The sequence below is a fragment of the Daktulosphaira vitifoliae genome, unplaced genomic scaffold (genome assembly GCF_025091365.1).
Source record: "Daktulosphaira vitifoliae isolate Bord-2020 unplaced genomic scaffold, ASM2509136v1 Scaffold_2, whole genome shotgun sequence".
Taxonomy (NCBI): domain Eukaryota; kingdom Metazoa; phylum Arthropoda; class Insecta; order Hemiptera; family Phylloxeridae; genus Daktulosphaira; species Daktulosphaira vitifoliae.
In genome coordinates, this window is record NW_026099573.1 from 18,337,712 (window position 1) to 18,356,411 (window position 18,700).

General features: G+C 25.6%; 2 protein-coding genes across 5 annotated transcripts in view; one reads left to right on the plus strand and one right to left on the minus strand.

Moving 5' to 3' along the window:
• LOC126898574 (uncharacterized) overlaps positions 1–18,700 on the plus strand; it is a 140,683-nt gene that overhangs the window by 105,962 nt on the left and 16,021 nt on the right. The window contains exon 4 of one of the 4 annotated variants that reach the window (XM_050672782.1): positions 1,392–1,992. The exons of the other annotated variants lie outside the window; for them this stretch is intronic. Within the exon in view, the coding sequence (XP_050528739.1) occupies positions 1,392–1,562 (171 nt within the window). The 3' untranslated portion in view covers positions 1,563–1,992. Of the gene's footprint in view, positions 1–1,391; positions 1,993–18,700 lie in introns of those variants that run through there. 4 annotated transcript variants of the gene reach the window in all.
• The window catches only part of LOC126898570 (uncharacterized), an 11,725-nt gene continuing 4,307 nt past the window's right edge, over positions 11,283–18,700 (minus strand). The window contains exon 2 of the mRNA XM_050672765.1: positions 11,283–11,711. The gene's annotated coding sequence lies outside the window, so the exon portion shown is untranslated. The remainder of the gene's footprint in view (positions 11,712–18,700) is intronic.

The window sequence follows — 18,700 nt, forward strand, 5'->3', positions numbered from 1 at the left end:
GAAAAAGCAATTCAAAGTACGACAGAAGAACCAAAGGAGAGAATATTGGATGGAGTATAAACGCTTGTGCAAAGAAGTCAAGCATGTAGTAAGTAAGGCGAAGTTAAAGAGGTATGATGCCTTGTATGATAGGCTAGGAACAAAGGAAGGCGAGAAAGAAATCTATAGACTTGCAAAAGAAAGAGAGAAAATGACTAAAGATTATCATTATATAAGGTGTATAAAAAGTGCTGATAATAGGGTATTCTCGATTGATGATGATGTGAAAAATAGGTACCGTGGTGCATGTTGTTTGCTAACGATATAGTGTTAATAGGAGAAAATAGGGAGGAAATTAATCAAAAGCTAGAGGTGTAGAGATTGCCTCTTGAAGAAAAGGATTTAAGAATAAGTAGAAGTAAGACAGAGTATATAGAGTACGAGTTTGACAAAGAAAAACACGAGGTAGGTGAAATAAGGAGATCAGTGACAATAGGCGAGGACGTGATTGGAGAGGTGAAAAGTTTTGAGTATTTAGGATCAGTTGTGCAAAAGAGGATGTAAGTATGAGGTTTAAGTGCGGGTGGTTGAAGTGGAGAGAAGCGTTTGGTGTCTTATGCGATAAAAGAATTTCAATTAGGGTGTAAGGTCAATTCTACAAGACTGTAGTGAGACTAGCTATGATATATGGTTCAGAGTGTTGGACGGTTGATAAGAAAGTAGAGCAGAGAATGAGTGTATCAGAGATGAGAATGCTCAGATGGATGAGTGGAGTGACTAGAAAAGATAGGATAAGAAATGAGCATATAAGAGGAAGAATAGGTGTAGCGTCAATCGTGGATAAATGAGAGAAATTAGACTTAGATGGTTTGGTCATGTTATAAGGAGAGAAGAATCGGAAGCCGTAAGAACAGTTGTAGAAATGAATGTTGAAGGAAGAAGAGGTAGAGGAAGACCAAAAAAGAGATGGAGAGATGTTGTTGAATGCGATATGAGGACAGCTGATGTGAGCGTAGAAGATGTGGGATATCGTGTCAAGTGGAAGTTTAGGATAAGGGTGGCCGACCCAAAGTAATTGGGATTAAGGCGAGGAAGAAGATAAAGTATAAATTATTTTAATGGTATAACATTCATAGGAAACTTATTATATTATATTATTTAGTATTAAAATAATAACAATAAAAAATCTTAAAATATTGAAAAATTTTAAAACAATATACACTTGTATTCTACTTTTATAAACAAAATTGATACAATATATGATTGTATGAAACTTATTTCGAAAAAAAAGAATTTTATTGAAAAAATTTAACAAAAGAAATTAGTTTATAAAAAGTTATTTCACCTGTCATATTGAATGAAATTATTCAAAGTGAATGAGCTAAGTTACTAATTATTATAAATATTTTCAGGGTGTATATGTATCATCTGGATTTAACATGAATTCATTAACAAATTTTGGATATCTTCCTAAAGTTTTTTTTTACGGAATATATAAGGTTAATGTTACTTATATAAGTGCTTCAGAGAAATTTTTAGGTTGCGTAATTGTTTGCATTGAAGTTGTTCGACCCTGGGAATAATAAGCAACAGTTTAGTAAATGTTTTAAGTCTCGTATTTTTATTGAATTATTCAGTTAAACAGATTTAGATATACTTTTTAATTACTACTTTAAAAGAAAAATTATTATGTCAAAATGTGTGTGTGTTTTTTTTTAATTTTTGACAAATTTGTATTTGTTAACATAAAAATTATAGCTAATGTAAGTAACAAATAATTAGAATTTTTAGTGATTGTATTTTTTGAATTATGTTAAATGAGTGGACAAAAAATGATTCCTCGTCAGCTACCAGAATAACTATCTTTTTACAATATTCACTAAAGTACTGTTAAGACCTACTAAAGAACCAGCACTCCAGCCTTGACTCTAGTCGCACACACACATACACACAATTTTAATAATACGACATATATAGAGAATTTACATCCAGTGAGGGTTTCGAACAGTTATTTATTATTTACGGAATTTTTAGAAACACAAAATCAAATATAATACAAAATTTTAACACAATAAATTATTACTACAATTACTCTAACTTTAGAATATTGAAATGAAACTTTTTGAATTAATATAATTTTTTTTTATAAATATTTTATATATACGTTTTTGTATAAAATATGTAAAATTTAATGTATTGTTGTAAAAACCTTATTTGAAAGTGTTTTTAAGAAATTAGTGTAAACACTGAAGTGGTGTATTAAGAAAGTGATAATTAGGAGACCAATGTATTGTTACTCAAAATAATGGGCAAACTGATAGTTGTGGTGAGTGTTGAGTAAAAAGAAGAGTTACTTTATTTGAGGGTTTTATTCGAAGGTCTAAAATGACATAAATTTAGATTCTTATTGACTTTTAAAATCTTACATGATAATTTTCCTGTTTCTTACAATATCTTTATTAATAATATTAATCAATAATTAAAAACAAATCAATTCAGTTTGCAACTTAAACACTTTAGAAATACAACAATGATGATCATAAATTATTCGTGATGATGTTGAGAGTGCGATTAGAACAGGATATTGAATATCTGGAGATAGACTCTCGTGAGCCCTCAGTACAATGACTGCCTTTTGTAGTAATTTGTATCCCTGAAAATCATCATTGTCTTGCAATATTATTATTTTATTGACAAGTAATCATAAAATATAAAAATTAATATATAAAATAGCATCAAATACAGGGTATCCCACCACTCACTGACAACTTAAATAACTTTTGATCCAGTTAATATTTTTAGTTGATTTTTTTTTTAAATATTAGTTAGACGTTAGGTCTATAGCTATATCTCAATAATTAATTTTTTACATTTTATTAAAAATATTAATTATTTTTAAATTTTAAATAAAATGTAAAAAAAAAATCTAAGATAGCTATTTTGTAGAGTAGAATTTAAAAAAAATTTTAGTAAAAAAATATCTTATTAATATTCAGTAGTAAATATTCTGTAGCGTTTTGAAGTTTGTGAAAATTTGAATTTTCATGTACTATTTTACGGTATTAAACATTGAAATACGTATTGAGAAAAGGACAGAAGAAAACGCTATCTTTTCATGATTACTGTGTATACATATGATGATAGTGTGTATACATTACAAACTTGGCATAAATACCATGATAAGAAATTAGATAAGGCAATTATTACTTATCACTCTCATTCAAAAGTATATTGAAAAGATAGCGTTTTCTTCTGTCCTTTTCTCAATACGTATTTCAATGTTTAATGCCGTAAAATAGTACATGAAAATTCAAATTTTCACAAACTTCAAAACGCTACAGAATATTTACTACTGAATATTAATAAGATATTTTTTTACTAAAATTTTTCTTAAATTCTACTCTACAAAATAGCTATCTTAGATTTTTTTTTTACATTTTATTTAAAATTTAAAAATAATTAATATTTTTAATAAAATGTAAAAAAATTAATTATTGAGATATAGCTATAGACCTAACGTCTAACTATTATTTAAAAAAAAAATCAACTAAAAATATTAACTGGATCAAAAGTTATTTAAGTTGTCAGTGAGTGGTGGGCCACCCTGTATATAAATTAATACATTCGAATAATATACAAATCACTTTGATGTTTTATATAACGTTAACGTAGCTAGTTTTTATAAATACAAGTTTAGGGTTTTGCACATTGTGTTTTATTATTAAGATAAGAGTAAAAAGAGCTGACAAGTATAATTTATGAATTTTTTTAAAGAAAAACAATTATGTTATTCTAAACTTATGAATATAATTTATAAATAAAAGTGTTAATAATCTTAAATAAAAAAATTTAATGAACGACCATTATTGTGGACACAAATATAGCAGCCCACTATTATTTCATATTATGATAGTGATGAGTATATTACAACAAATCTCTTCTAATTTGTTTTCGAAATTATTTATTTTGACTTAAGAACTTGTAATAGAAATAAATAATGAAGACGGGAACAGGATATATTATTATTTATAGCAACTCTAATTTTTTAGCTTCGATGCGAAGCTGAGAAGGTATTAATTTTACTATGATGTGTTGTTTTTTTTTTTTTTTTTATGTCTGTTGCCACTTTTTCTCAGCTCTCACTGGACCGATTTCTTTCAAAAGTACGTCAAAAGATCACAAATCGTATCTAGTTGGATACATTACCCTTAAAAATTGAAAAAAATTCCCTCATTCCCCAAAAATGGGGGAAATATCCAAAAAAATTACAAATTTAAAAATCGGTAAATTTTGTCTTTTTTTTCTTAAAACTTCCATAACTTTTTCAAAAATCAACAAATCAACATAATTTTTTTTTTTACTAAAACCTTAGATATTTCCCTTTTGTTTGATATCATTTTGTTGAAAATCTAACACTTAACCTACTCATGGGGAGGGATTTAAAATTGCAACTTTTTTACAAAAACTAACTTTTTCAACTTAATTTTTGAAAATGTTCCGGAAATACTGCGTCCTTCAAACATATATGAAATTAAAGCTTATTTTATGTACTATAAAATAAAAAAAAAAAATTTGTTCCGACGACCTATCTTCTATGCGCAAATGGCTACCCTATTCAAAAATATGCTATTTTAACAAATTTTTTTTTTTTAAATTAAACACTATTTACAGATTTGCATCGAAGCGTTTTTTATGATAGTGATTTTAATCACTGTCAGATATCATCTATACTGGACCCAACTGTGCCGCCACCCCACTGTGCTGGGTTTTTTTTACATTTTCAATAGTCAATTTTCTGAAATGACTGCGGCCTTCAAAAATACTTCAATTTAAATATATTTGAAATACACTATAAGATGAAAAAAAAAAAATTCCCGATAACATAATATGGAGGATAGCAAACAGAGCAATTCATATATCAAGAACCATTTTATTAATCAAAAAATAAAAACCCATCACAGGGGTGTCGTGGCACAGTGGTGACGTAGCATAGTTGGGTTAAGTATAATGATATCTGACAGTGATTAAAATCACAATAAAAAAAAAAACGCTTTAATGCAAATCTTATGATAGTGTTTAATTTTAAAAAATTGGTGGATTATTCCAAAAGCTACATGAACTGCTAGTTCCTTATTAATATCCTGATTAAGATAAAGTATGTCGAATGAAAAAGGGATTATTAAAAAATATTATTTTTCATAAAAAAATTGTGTTTTGATCCATACACTTTTCAATAAGTTATAGCATTATAAAGATAAAAATGTAAAATATAAAATCGAGAATTTTAACACAAAAATAGTATACGGTAGCCATTTTCACCGTGAAGACAAAATAAAGTCCGAAATTTTTTTTTTCCATAATAAAGTATATTACATAAGCTTTAATTTAAGATATATATATATATATATATATATATATATAAATGTCAGTATTTACGGATCACTTTCAAAAGTTAAGTTGAAAATGTAATTTTTTGTGAAAAAGTTGTCATTTTAAATCTATCCCTGTGGGCAGGTAATGGATCAGATTTATAAAAAAAATATACCAAATGATAGTTAAAGACATCATGCATCTATAAAAAAAAGAAATATATTGATCGATACATCTTTCAAAAAGTTATAGCATTATAAAATTAAAAATAAAAAAAAAATAATTTTTTTACAAAAATCGTATTTTAGCTTCGATACAAAGCTGAGAAGGTATTAATTTTTTAAAATGTTCCGAAAATACTGCGTCCTTTAACCCTTCGTTAGTCACCTTAACGATTAGTGCAATCTTAGTCACCCGGGGTAATATAATACCCCATACTTTAAATTAATTATTTTATAGAATTTATTTTTATTTTTTGCTAATATGTTTTGAATATATGTATAATTGATATTTTAATAGTTGAATGCTATGTTTTTTAAATATTTCACGATTAGGAGGTGAATATGGTTTTACCTCCAAACAAAAGAAAAAGGTTTTTAATATGCCTGGGGTATTAAAATACCCCGTGGTGACTAACGAAGGGTTAAACATATGTCAAATTAAAGCTTATTTTACATACTATAAAATGAAAAAAAAAATTTGTCATGACACCTTATCTTCGTTGTGCAAACGGCTGCCGTAGTTAANAACTTACAAACAACAACAAACATACACGTGAAACTAATAAAAGCGTGTTAAAAACGCTATTTTTGTGTTAAAATTTTAGATTTTAAATTTTCAAATTAAAAATGCTATAACTTTTTGAAAAATGTATGTATCACCACAATATTTTTTCTAAATACATTATAAGTACATCTTTCATTTTAAATACTTTTTATTAAAATTGGACAATTTCCCCTTATAAAAGAGGCGTTCAAAACTTTGTAAAAAAATTGTATAAAAAATTTCATATCATATGGTATTTCATATCATATATTTAATTTCGTTTATGATTTCATAGAAAACTCAATATTTATTATCGGTAAAATGATTTTAGAAAAAATTCTAGCATGATAGTTCTTATATTAAATGTAAGGTTGAATTGATAGGAAGTAAAGAAATGAAGTAAAGAGCTTCTGAAATAATAGATGAAAAATTTGCACCATTCTAGTAATAGCTGTAATACCTTCTCTAGTGTTCTAATTACTTATATCGAAATAATAAATCATAAAAGTACAAGAATTTAAAATAGTTTTAGGTGAACTGACCTCAAGCATTGACATATGCAGTAGGGGTGCTGGGTTATTTTATTATTCTGAATCGTGGTGTAAAGCAGTGGATCAATCAGTCGCGTCTTTATTGTTATGGGTGACAAATAAGAGATATTTAAGCCATAATAAGGTTGTAAAAATTCTATTAAATCATTATAAGATAAAACCAAAACCGATAGTTAGGAATGACTCTAAGAAGATGAGAATGATAGCTAGATATGTGCTTTTTACTCTTATTCTACCCAGAGGGAGAATTCAAAAGTTTGAAATTAAATATTGAAAATATTCTTGAAATATTCATGGCTTTATTTTTTATGTCTGTAACTACTTTTTCACAACCATACGTTCAACCACCCCACTTAATGTGATTTTCAGTTTATTGTATTTTAATATAAGATGCATAGCTTACAATGTTATAATAGCGAGTTTACAACAGTGTAAAATTTTCGAGAGATAAATTATTCGTTTGTATTAAATCGATACTTATTATAAATTATATGTGTTATCGTAAGAAAATTGTTGAATATAAATTTATACCTTAAATTTAATTTAGCAAGAATTAGAAGAAAAATATAAATTTATTAATAAATAGAAATGAATAAATTATTTTAAAATATTTATTCACGTGTAAAATTTCTATTTATTCATTTTAAGGGAACTAATAGTAATATTATTTACTTAAATGTAATAATAAGAGTTCAACTTAATAATAATCTAAAAGTTAAAAAAAATCTATGATATCATAAGTAGTATTTTTTTAAATTCTAAACTAGGTTAAAAGTAAAAGCATAAAATAATTTAAAGAAAGATATTTTCTTATCCCACTGTGCTGGGTTTTTTTTTTTATGTCTTATATAGGGGGCGTTCAAAACTTGAAACATTGTATAAAAAATAGAACATTTTCAACTTAACTTTTGAAAATGTTCAGGAAATAATGCGTCCTTAAACATATGTCAAATTAAAGCTTATGTCATGTACTATAAAATTAAAAAAAAAAAATTTTCCTGACGACCTATCTTCTATGCGCAAATGGCTACCGTATTCAAAAATATGCTATTTTTGTATTAAAATTCTGGGTTTTATATTTTATTTTATTTTAAAATATCTTATTAGGGGAATACACTGACTTTCAAGAATATTATATGAATTAATTAACATAGAATAAAGTTCATAAGACATATGAAATTAAACTTATTTAAAATTTTTTGCTTTTTTAAAGTCCAAAAAAACAACTTTTAAATTTACTTAGCTTAAATAGATAATTTTATCATGCGACGAAAGCACAGAACAGTTGCCGAATCGGTTACACTTTTGTCTTTCATGCTTAGGGCACGAAGTTCGAAAATCCGCCTGTGGCAATTAATATTTTGCATGTTTTTGAGTTAGAAAAAATTTTCAAATCATTTGACATTTATCTTATTTAAATTCAATAACTTCAATAAATATAAAGGATTCTATCACTATAGTCTCTTCTTGTGAGAAGAAATTTATATTCATGTTAATATTATTATACTATGTGGTTCTTTTTGTGGTTACGATTTATTTTGTGAACCCTCACTAGACCTACTTTTTTTAACGATACGTTAAATGATTAAAATTCATATTTAGTTTAAGTTATTACTCTTAAAAATCGAAAAAATATTCCTAATTCAAATAAAAAGTAGCTTAACCAGCTTTTTCCATAGAAACAATTAAAATCATTAATTTCTAATATTCTTAAAGTATTCTTATTGTGAAATTAGATTTGATTTGATAAAAGTATTCAACTACAAAAGTAAATAATTTTACTTTGTAATTTATTAATTTTTTTTACTCTATTTGTATGTGCTACTACCAGTCTATAATATACCAAATTTTTTTGTAACATGTTGCTATATAAATCATAAATTTAAAAAATAATGATTTTTAGTTTCACCTGAATTTAACGATGAATTTTTACAATTATAATCAAATTTTATAATACGTTGAATTGAGTAAATCTTTACAACTTTTTTTTTATTGGTTTTTTAAATATATAATCCTTAAAATTAATTAAATTCTGAATATTTCCATTAAAGAATCTTTTTTAACACCAAAAGTTAATTAGAAATGATTACTACGATTTTTATTTAAGTGATCCATTACGATAAAAATGTAAAAAAAAATAACTTTTTCACAAAAGTCTATTTTTCCAAAAAAAACTTTCAAACGGTGATATGTCATAGGAGATAAACAAAATAAATACCAAGACAACTTTTTGATTATAGATGATGTTGATTACCCTCTAACGCTCCATCTAAAATGTCTACTACAATACAACAATAATGAATTGGAGACGTTTAAATCAATATTTGAAGAGACATAGGTTCATTTTTTTTTATCAATACGAAAGTTGGTTTACAACTTCAATTCTCCATTCAAACCGGTTACTCGCCTTTTCTTTAAGTTCCTTCAAGATTTTGACTCTTGCATCACATTTAATTTGTCCTATATAAGAGTTTCAGGGACGTCCTGCTATTTTCTCTCTATCTGTAATACCCTATAATATTATATTATGCAACTGTCATAATATACTTGTCACTACCATAACATAAGATATTTGTAAATTATATTCTTAGAAGAACATGATCCTTTTCTAACAAATAACATTTAAAAAACACACCCTGTTTAGTTATGTTATAATATACAAGATTCTATCATAAATTGATTAGTAGTCACTTTTAGAAATCATTCCTTCCGAGAGGAAATCTATGAATTATTTTTGTCATCTTTGTTATTTTAGTTTTAATAATTAAATGCATTGTATTAGTCCTGGTCTTATTGGAAAAATCTATGTTAATATTATATATAAATGTAAAAATTATTTATATGCTATTCATCTGTAATAATCTCTGTCAAATTTATTATTTGTCAAATAAACAGTTATACTTTAAGAATTAGACAATGATGATTTTAGGGGGTAAAAAATATTATAAAAAGGTGAAATAAACAATTATTCCACACTGTTCATTTCGTTCTCTGGATACTATACCAGGACACCACTGTGCTGGATTTTTTTTTATTAACTTTGATGACTGCTTTCACCATGAAAACAAAATAATGTCCGAAATTTTATTTTTTCATAATAAAGTATATTACATTAGCTTTAATTTAAGATATATAACACTTTTCATTTCGTTCTCTGGATACATAACGATATGTGGATATTGCGATCATCATTGTCGAAGTTCTTACGTGCTTAATATGTGAACCAAAAACTTGAATTTGTGTTACTTTAATTTATCATTTTATTAATATTATCACTGAAGTTAATATAACAATTGAAGAACAAATATCAAGTAAGATTTTTAAATCTATAAGAATATTCATATTGTCATTTTATAACCCTTTAATCACACCCCGAATCAAAAGTATCTCTCACTCTAATCCTCACTTTAATTCACTCAACAATATACACTCTTTCAATCTTTTTCTTTTATTAATTTTTAAGTTATGACACAACTCTTCTGGGTGTCTCAGGGCATGTCCAACCATTTTCCAGCGTATTGCTCTAATCGCATCTATAATTGTGCGATTTTCTCCCAGAGTTCTAAGCACTTCTTCATTTGTTTTCCACTCTATCTAACTTATATATACGCCTCCAACACCACATCTAAAAATTTCTAATTTTTTCTTTTTGGTATCATTTATTATACAAGTTTCACATTCATATGTTGCAACATTCCATACATATGTTTTTATAAATCTCTTCTTGATATTGAGATGTAACTTTATTGATGTGAGCAACTTATGTTTTTTTACTAATGGTAGCTTTTGATAATGTTATGCGTTGTTTTATCTCTCGGACGCTCTTACCAACATATGTAATTTTGATCCCTAGGTATACCATTTCCTCTACTTGCTCCAGTTTATGACTATCTATGTAGACATTAGCTTTTACTTTAATTTTTTCAACTACACGCTATATGTCACCTTCACTCTCTGCTCTCTCAGTTCGTTTAACACAAATTTTTTGTGACTTTTTGAGCTATATATTCTAGTCATAAATCAATATTTTTAATAGAATTTTAGTTTTAAATAATATTATTGAATAGTAATAAATTTTAATTATATTTATTTATTTTATTAATGAATGAAATAAAGTCGAGTCTCACATAATTTTTAACATTTGTTAAGTAAATTTAACAATTTACAAGATTTTAATGATATTAAAATACATACGTAGCGCTTTATTGAATAATAACACCGAGAAAATTTAAAAATGTAAAATGGTATTTATTTTATTTATGAAAAATAATATATTAGTTTAATAATTCACTAAAATATAAATCATAGTCAGTTTTAACAAAGTCTTCACAAATTTTTATTAAATCTGAACTTATACTAAAAAATATTAAATTGTAATGAATATTTTGATATGAGTCTAATAATTCAAATTTATCTAACAATGGTTTCTCAAGAACACAATATTTAAGAAATTGATTGAATTTAATATCTGAAAATAATTGGGTAAGAATTAATCGCTTTTTACGTATCTGTTCCAAAAATTCTTTTACTTTAGTTTCAGCATTTAAAGAAATATTTAGGTTTTTTAAAATAGCATTATATTCTGATGCAATTTTCACTACATTTTTAAAACATGATTGCGATTTCGCCATATAATCCCCAATGGACGCTTTTTTAAATAAGGCCAAAATTGCTAATAAACGATTGATCATAGTTGTAACTGATGGCAATGTACTTTTCAAGGAATTTACACAAGTATACAAGTAGTCATAACGTTTATATTTATGTTCTGATATGCATAAATGTTGTATAGCAGTTAAATAGCCAGTAACGTGTCTTAATAATTCACTATACCTACACTTAAATATGTGTGCAACTTCTTGCTTTCTTTTAAAGAAATTGTTTAGATTTTTTTCATCATGCTTTATTTCATTTAAATCTTTAATTTGATCGTTTACCAAAATTTTCGATTTAATTAACGATTCCCTATTATCCACGTTAAATAGTGTATTGATAACATTGACTGCGAGATCTTCAGATGTGTCATCATAGAATGGCGATACAAGTCTATGAATACAAAAATACAAAATAAAGAGTTAATGATTAATTGGAATAAAATCTATGGATATTTCCAAAAGGTAATTTATCAATTGTACCAATATTTCTATATAAATATAAAAAAAATAGCAATAATAGCGTGTAACGAAGTTCTAAAATTCGGCCATGTTGTAGTCATGTTTGAGTTATCTGTGAAGTCATGTATGATATAGCAAAACTGGCAAATAAACGTTACCAAACGAACTTTCAATAATATAAAAAATAGCGGTTAAAATTGAAGATTATAATTTATAAAGTTGTTTGTGTTAAAGTATTAACACAAATTTTATATTTTTAAATGCCTACTAGCGTTGTACAAAGTTGTAAAATCAATTATGTTTATAATAATATCATAATGTTCATTTAGCGATGGTGCATTAACTCCATACAGTGTCGGCTTCAACTAGTTGTAAGGTGAATATGGCTGACGGCTTTTTAGTGTTAGTATATATCTTTGGTTGAATATGACTCCGTATAATAGATCATTCCCAAATAATTAATAATTTTGGTTCATTCAAAATGTAAATTACAGCGAATCTAGAAAGTGCATGTTCTCAAGATGTCAAGTTATATGGAACGCTTTGGAGAAAATGCTAGCCAGTTATACAGTAAAATAAATTGAAGAGTTGTAGAATTGTTTACTTATTAAAGATGTAGAAGCTACATTTTATTTGACCTTACATTGATTTATTAGCTAATAATTATTTATTAGAACCATATCTCATAATTTAATTAGTATCGTATGATCTTGCTGTGGTTAATACTTATTTTAGAACGAGGGAAGAACATTATATAACTTATAAGAGTGGGAGGTTTAGATCACAGATTGGTTGTTTTATGTGGAAGAGAGATGCTTAGATAGATGAGTGGATTGACTATAGAAGATCGTGGATAAGATGAGGGAAAATAGACTTAGATGGTTTGGTCATGTTATTGAATGCGATATGAGGACAGCTGATGTGACTGTAGAGAATGTGGGAGATCGTGTCAAGTGGAAGTTTAGGACAAGGTTGGCCGACCCCAAGTAGTTGGGATTAAGATGAGGAGGAAAAAGAAGATGACTTCATAATTTAATAGGTTTCAATTTTTTTTTTATGAAGTGGTAATATACATATTTAACTAGATTATGAATTAGAACATAATTTAATTAAGAAAATGACTCATGGATAACAAATGTTGAACTAGTTTTTCGAAAGCTATTAATATTTTTGAGAAATCACTAGAAAGAGTCGGTGCTTTTATTTTTATCATTAGTTATTTCTCGGTGATAATTTTTTATTCGTCTAGAAATAAAAATAAGAATAACACCCAATGTACTGATCAAAAAGTTGTTATCGGCCTGTCAATTTCTTAGTATCTATTTTAAAAGCTAGTTCAAAATGTGTGTTACCTTTTCAAAAAATAGTTGACTCTCCAATACATTATAAGGTATGATTCTATAAAATAATTCATAGTTAATAAATTAACAAATTTATGTAACAAAAAAAGCAACACATTTTTTTTACAACATTATATTCATTTTTAGAGTAATCGAGTGTTTTATAATAAACTGATCAACCTAAATGTAGGTTGATAATGTGATATGAGACTGATAGAAACACAATTCCGTATCATCGTTGTTAAATATGTTGTAAAATAATAGTAATGTACATGTTTATTCTTTAAACATAGAATGATTAAAGAAGTATAGTTTGAATAACATGGATTATTTTACAAAATAACACTGTACAAAAATAATAAATTTATTAATGAAATATTATTTAAAAATAATAATATACTTTACTCTGGTGTTATCGGATGTAGTAATTTATGAAAACCCAAATTGATGTACTCAAGCTTGCATGCTTCATCATAAAATACTTTGAGATTATTACATACTTTGACATAATCTGAACAGGAAATTGAATAGTTATCGTGTTCCATTGCATCATCATTTTTTATTTCATATTGAAAACTATTGTACTTATTGTTTGTAATAGAAGTAAATGAAATTTTCGAAGATATAAAGTTATGAAAGCTTTTAACATTTTCAAAATCCTTAACAACGATCTCAACTTTAGGATTAGCGTTGTTATCGATATACTCAAGTATGTCCAATTTTCCTTTCGATTGAATGTGGTTATTAATAAAAGAAATTTCATCAATAATGTTTTTTTTTTTTCATACAGTTTAAATACGTAATTCATATGTAAATTACTAAAGAATTGTATGACATTATTAAGATTTTCAAAAAGAGTCTTTGAACTTTCTAATGCGTCATTAAGTGTAATTAAGCATTTAGTAAAATAAAAAAATTGGTTTTTTAAAAGATAGCTATCACAATATTGCAGTATTAAACCAATATTTTTAATGAAAATTTCTATAACAATTGTATATCTATAGAATAGTAATTCATTAATAGCATCAAATATTCTAGGCAAATTATTAAAATTTACAGGTAGACTTAAGGTTCCAATAAAGTATGGAATGGAATCTGAATCTACCATTAAACCGTCTGTTAAGTGTTGCATTGAAGAATCTTCGTTTTGATATCGAACATAATTGATTACTTCAGTTAAATATTCAGTATAATCGTTTTCATCCGCGAGTCTATAGGTAGTTGTATCGATTTGATTTATCCAAAATATGAAAAAAATAAAATAGTATATTTTTATGAACATTTTTTAGTCAATTGAAAATATAGAAAACAAAATTTAGAATAACTTATTTGTAAGATTAATATTAGTTAGAATATATACATATTTTATACATTTAAAGATGAATATTGACTGAAGTTTAGTTTATTTTATCTACTATTTGTAAAGTTGTTTTTAAAATTAAAATATTTGTATATGTGTTTTTGGAATAGTTCTAGATATTTGCGAGTTATATACAAAATTATACAGTTATTTTAAGTTAAATTATTTGAGAATGAATATTCTTAAAATATTTTACAACCAGCTATTTAATTATTAATAAGTTGTGTTTAATTATTAATATTTGCACAATTTATTATAATATAATTACAGTATGAATGAATTAAAAATTCTTTAAAAAACAAATCTTATTTTTAAGTATTTTAATTGCAAGGTTTCAGCCAAACCACGGGGCCCACTAATTACCTACTAGTTAGGAAAACATTATAGAGTGACCTAATAGCCGAGCCAAGCGAGAATAGTTCTTATTAACGGAGCTACTAGGTTTTGAGTTAAAAAAAAAAACAAATATTAATGTAATGAAGGTTTAAAGAGTAAAATGAGAAAAACAAAGGTCCTTTTATAATACAATAACATTTTTTTTTTTAATTATTTAAAATTTATATATATATATATATAAGATTATATAAGATTTATATAAAACGTGGCATAGTTGGGACAAGTATAGATGATATCTGATGATGATTCAAAACACTATCATAAGAAACGCTTCTATGCAAATCAATAAATAGTGTTTAATTTTAAAAAATTGGTGGATTATTCAAAAATTAAAAGGAACTCTAATTTCCTTATTTATATACTGATTAGTAGTTCTTAGATTTAAAGTATAATTAATGAATTAATATTTATTATAGCAATTAAATAAAGTATGAAATTGATATTTAATAATTTAGTATTGTAATTTTTATAGAGAAATTATAAAAATTATAAAGTAGATATTACTTCTATGGCAAACATGTATAAAAGTTAAAGTGCTTGATGCAATACCTAAAAAAAAACACATCATAGTANAAAAATTTCGCTATGAGGCCCCTTTAACAACGAGGCCCGCGGAAAATCCCGCCTTTACACATATGTAGTTCCGCCTCTGATAGTAATACTAATACCTCTCAGCTTCGCATCGAAGCTAAAAATTAAAAAAATTTCGAAAATTAGTGTAATTTAAATTTGTATTTTTTTTGAAGGTTACCCCATTTACGGGGAACGAGGGAAATTTTTTCTATTTTTGAGGATAATGTCTTCGACTAGATATGATTTGTGATCTATTGACGTATCATTGAATGAAATCGGTTCTGTGAGATCTAAGAAAAAGTAGTAATAGACACAAAAAAAAATATAGTAAAACCAATACCTTCTCAGCTTCGCATCAAAGCTAATATTTTTATAGAATTTATTTTATAAAACTTCTTTTAGTTTCGTTTATATATATATATTTTTTTCTTAATTTATGAAATCTAAAGTATTTATCAAATTCATAAGAATGTTAATTTTGTTTTTTTAAATAATTAATATTTATAGTAAATTTATCAAAGGAGATCAATTTTTTTTTTGCATTTTTATTGTAATAGATAACTTAAATTGAAGTAATAGTAATAACTCCCTAGTAACTTTTGGTGTTTGAAAAGATTCTGCAATTGAAATATTCAGAACTTAATTAATTTTAATGATTTACTTTAACTAAATGAACCAATCAAAACAAAGTTGTAAAATGATTTAATCAATTGAGCGTATAATACAATTTGATTATAATTGTAAAAATCCACCGTCAATTCATGAGAAACTAACAATCATTTTTTTTAGAAATGGTTTATATAGCAAAATGTTACCAAAAAGTTTGGAATATTATAGTCTAGTAGTAGTACACACAAATACAGTAAAAAATTGATTAAATTACAAAGTAAAATGATTTAATTTTGTAGTTGAAACCTATCATATCAAACGTGATTCATCAATAAATACTTTGAAAACATTAGAAATTAATGATTTTAATTGTTTTTATGGGGAACATGTAATAACTAACTGTTTAAATGATAAATTATAATTTTTTTTAATTTTTGAGGGTAGTATCTTCAAATAATTGTAATCATTTGACGTATTGTTCAAAAATGTAGGTCAAGTTAGAGCAGAGAAAATAAATGATAGTAAAAAAATATTATCTTCTCAGCTTTGCATCGAAGCTAAAACCTAAAATATAGTAAAATAATTTTAATATGAATAAGAAATTTCTTCTCGCAATGGGTAACTCCAGTGATGGGATCCTTGATCTTTATTGAAGTTATAGAATATAATGAAATAAAATCAAACGAGTTGAAAATTTATTCTAACTTAAAACGAATTCAGAAAAAAATGTAAAAAACTTCGTTTCCATTCGCGGGGATTGGAACCTCGTACCCCAAGCGCGTTTAACATAAATATTACCGACTGAAAAAATTAGCTTTTTAAGCTAATTCAAATGTCAAAGTTATTTTTCTTGACTTAAAAAGAGCAAACAAATTTAAATAAGTTTAACTTTCTATGCTATATCAATTTTATTTATATAATATTTATCCAAATCAGTGTACTCCCCTTCTCATGTATTTTAAAATAAAATAAAATACAAAACCCAGAATTTTAACACAAAAATAGCATATTTTTACCATAAAGAAAAATCCAGAGGTCAATTTTTTTTTTCAAATTAAAGTATATGACATAAGCTCTAATTTAAGATTTATATAAAAGTGTCAGTATTTCCGGAATACTTTTAAAAATTAAATTGAAAATGTCCTAGTTTCAATACGAATGTTTAAAGTTGTTACCCCCCTTGTATAAAGGGGTATGATCCGAATTACAAAAAAAGTGTGTCAGATGAAAGGGATATAAAAAAATGATTTATAAAAAAATAATAATATTGATCCATACATTTCTCCAAAAGTTATAGCAATATAAATTTAATAATATAACATATAAAATCGATAATTTTATTCACAGAAATCGTACGTTTTTCTTTAACTTTGATGTCCGTTTTCACTATGAAGACAATTCTAGAGGTTAATTTTTTTTTTTTCAAAATATATTATATTACATAAATTTTAATTTAAGGTATATATAAAAGTGTCAGTCTTTCCGGAACATTTTCAAAAGTTAAGTTGAAAAAGTTCTACTTTCTATTTGCATTTTTATGTTTTGAACCCTCCTTGTATAAAGGAAATGGTCCGATTAAAAAAAAAAGAATGTTGAATGAAAGAAGTATATAAATATTATTTTTCATAAAAAATTGTATTCATCCATATATTTTTCAAAAAGTTATAGCGTTATAAATTTAAAAACATGAAAAAGATTTTTTTTACAAAAATCATATTATAGCTTCGATGCGAAGCTGAGAAGGTATTGGTTTTATTATGATGTGTTTTTTTTTTTTTTGTGTCTGTTACCACTTTTTCTCAGTTATCGCCCAACACACAAAATTTTGTGTGAAAATTCTCGAGTTTATAATTTACAATTTTTACTTTAAAGTGCTATAACTTTTAAAAAAATGAATGGATCAATACAATTTTTCATGAGAAGTAGTATTTATATACATCTTTCAATGGCCATACTTTTTTTTTAAATCAGACCATTTCCCTATATATGCTTAAAATATCAAAAATGCATATATAAAGTAGAACTTTTTCAATTTAACTTTTGAAAGTGTTCCGGAAGGTCTGACACTTTTATATATATCTTAAATTAAAGCTAATGTAATATACTTTAATTTGAAAAAAAAAAATTTGACCTCTGGACTTGTCTTCGTGGTGAAAGTTGACATCAAAGTTAATAAAAAATTACGATTTTTGTAAAATAATTTTTTTTTATATTTTTAACTTAATAATGCTCTAACTTTTTCAAAAATGAACATATCAATATAATTTTTTTTTATATAGATGCTTGATGTCTTTACTTATCATTTGGTATATTTTTTTTGTAAATCTGACACTTAATCTGCCCACAGGGGGGGATTTAAAATGACAACTTTTTCACAAAAAATTAACTTTTTCAATTTAACTTTTGAAAGTGTTCCGGAAGGTCTGACACTTTTATATATATCTTAAATTAAAGCTAATGTAATATACTTTAACTTAAAAAAAAAAAATGTTTGACCTCTTCACGGCGAAAATGGCTACCGAATGCTATTTTCGTGTGAAAATTGTCGGTTTTATAATTAACATCCACACAATTTTTTTATGAGAAATAATATTTTTTAATAAACTCTTTTTCATTCGACATACTTTATCTTAATCGAGATAT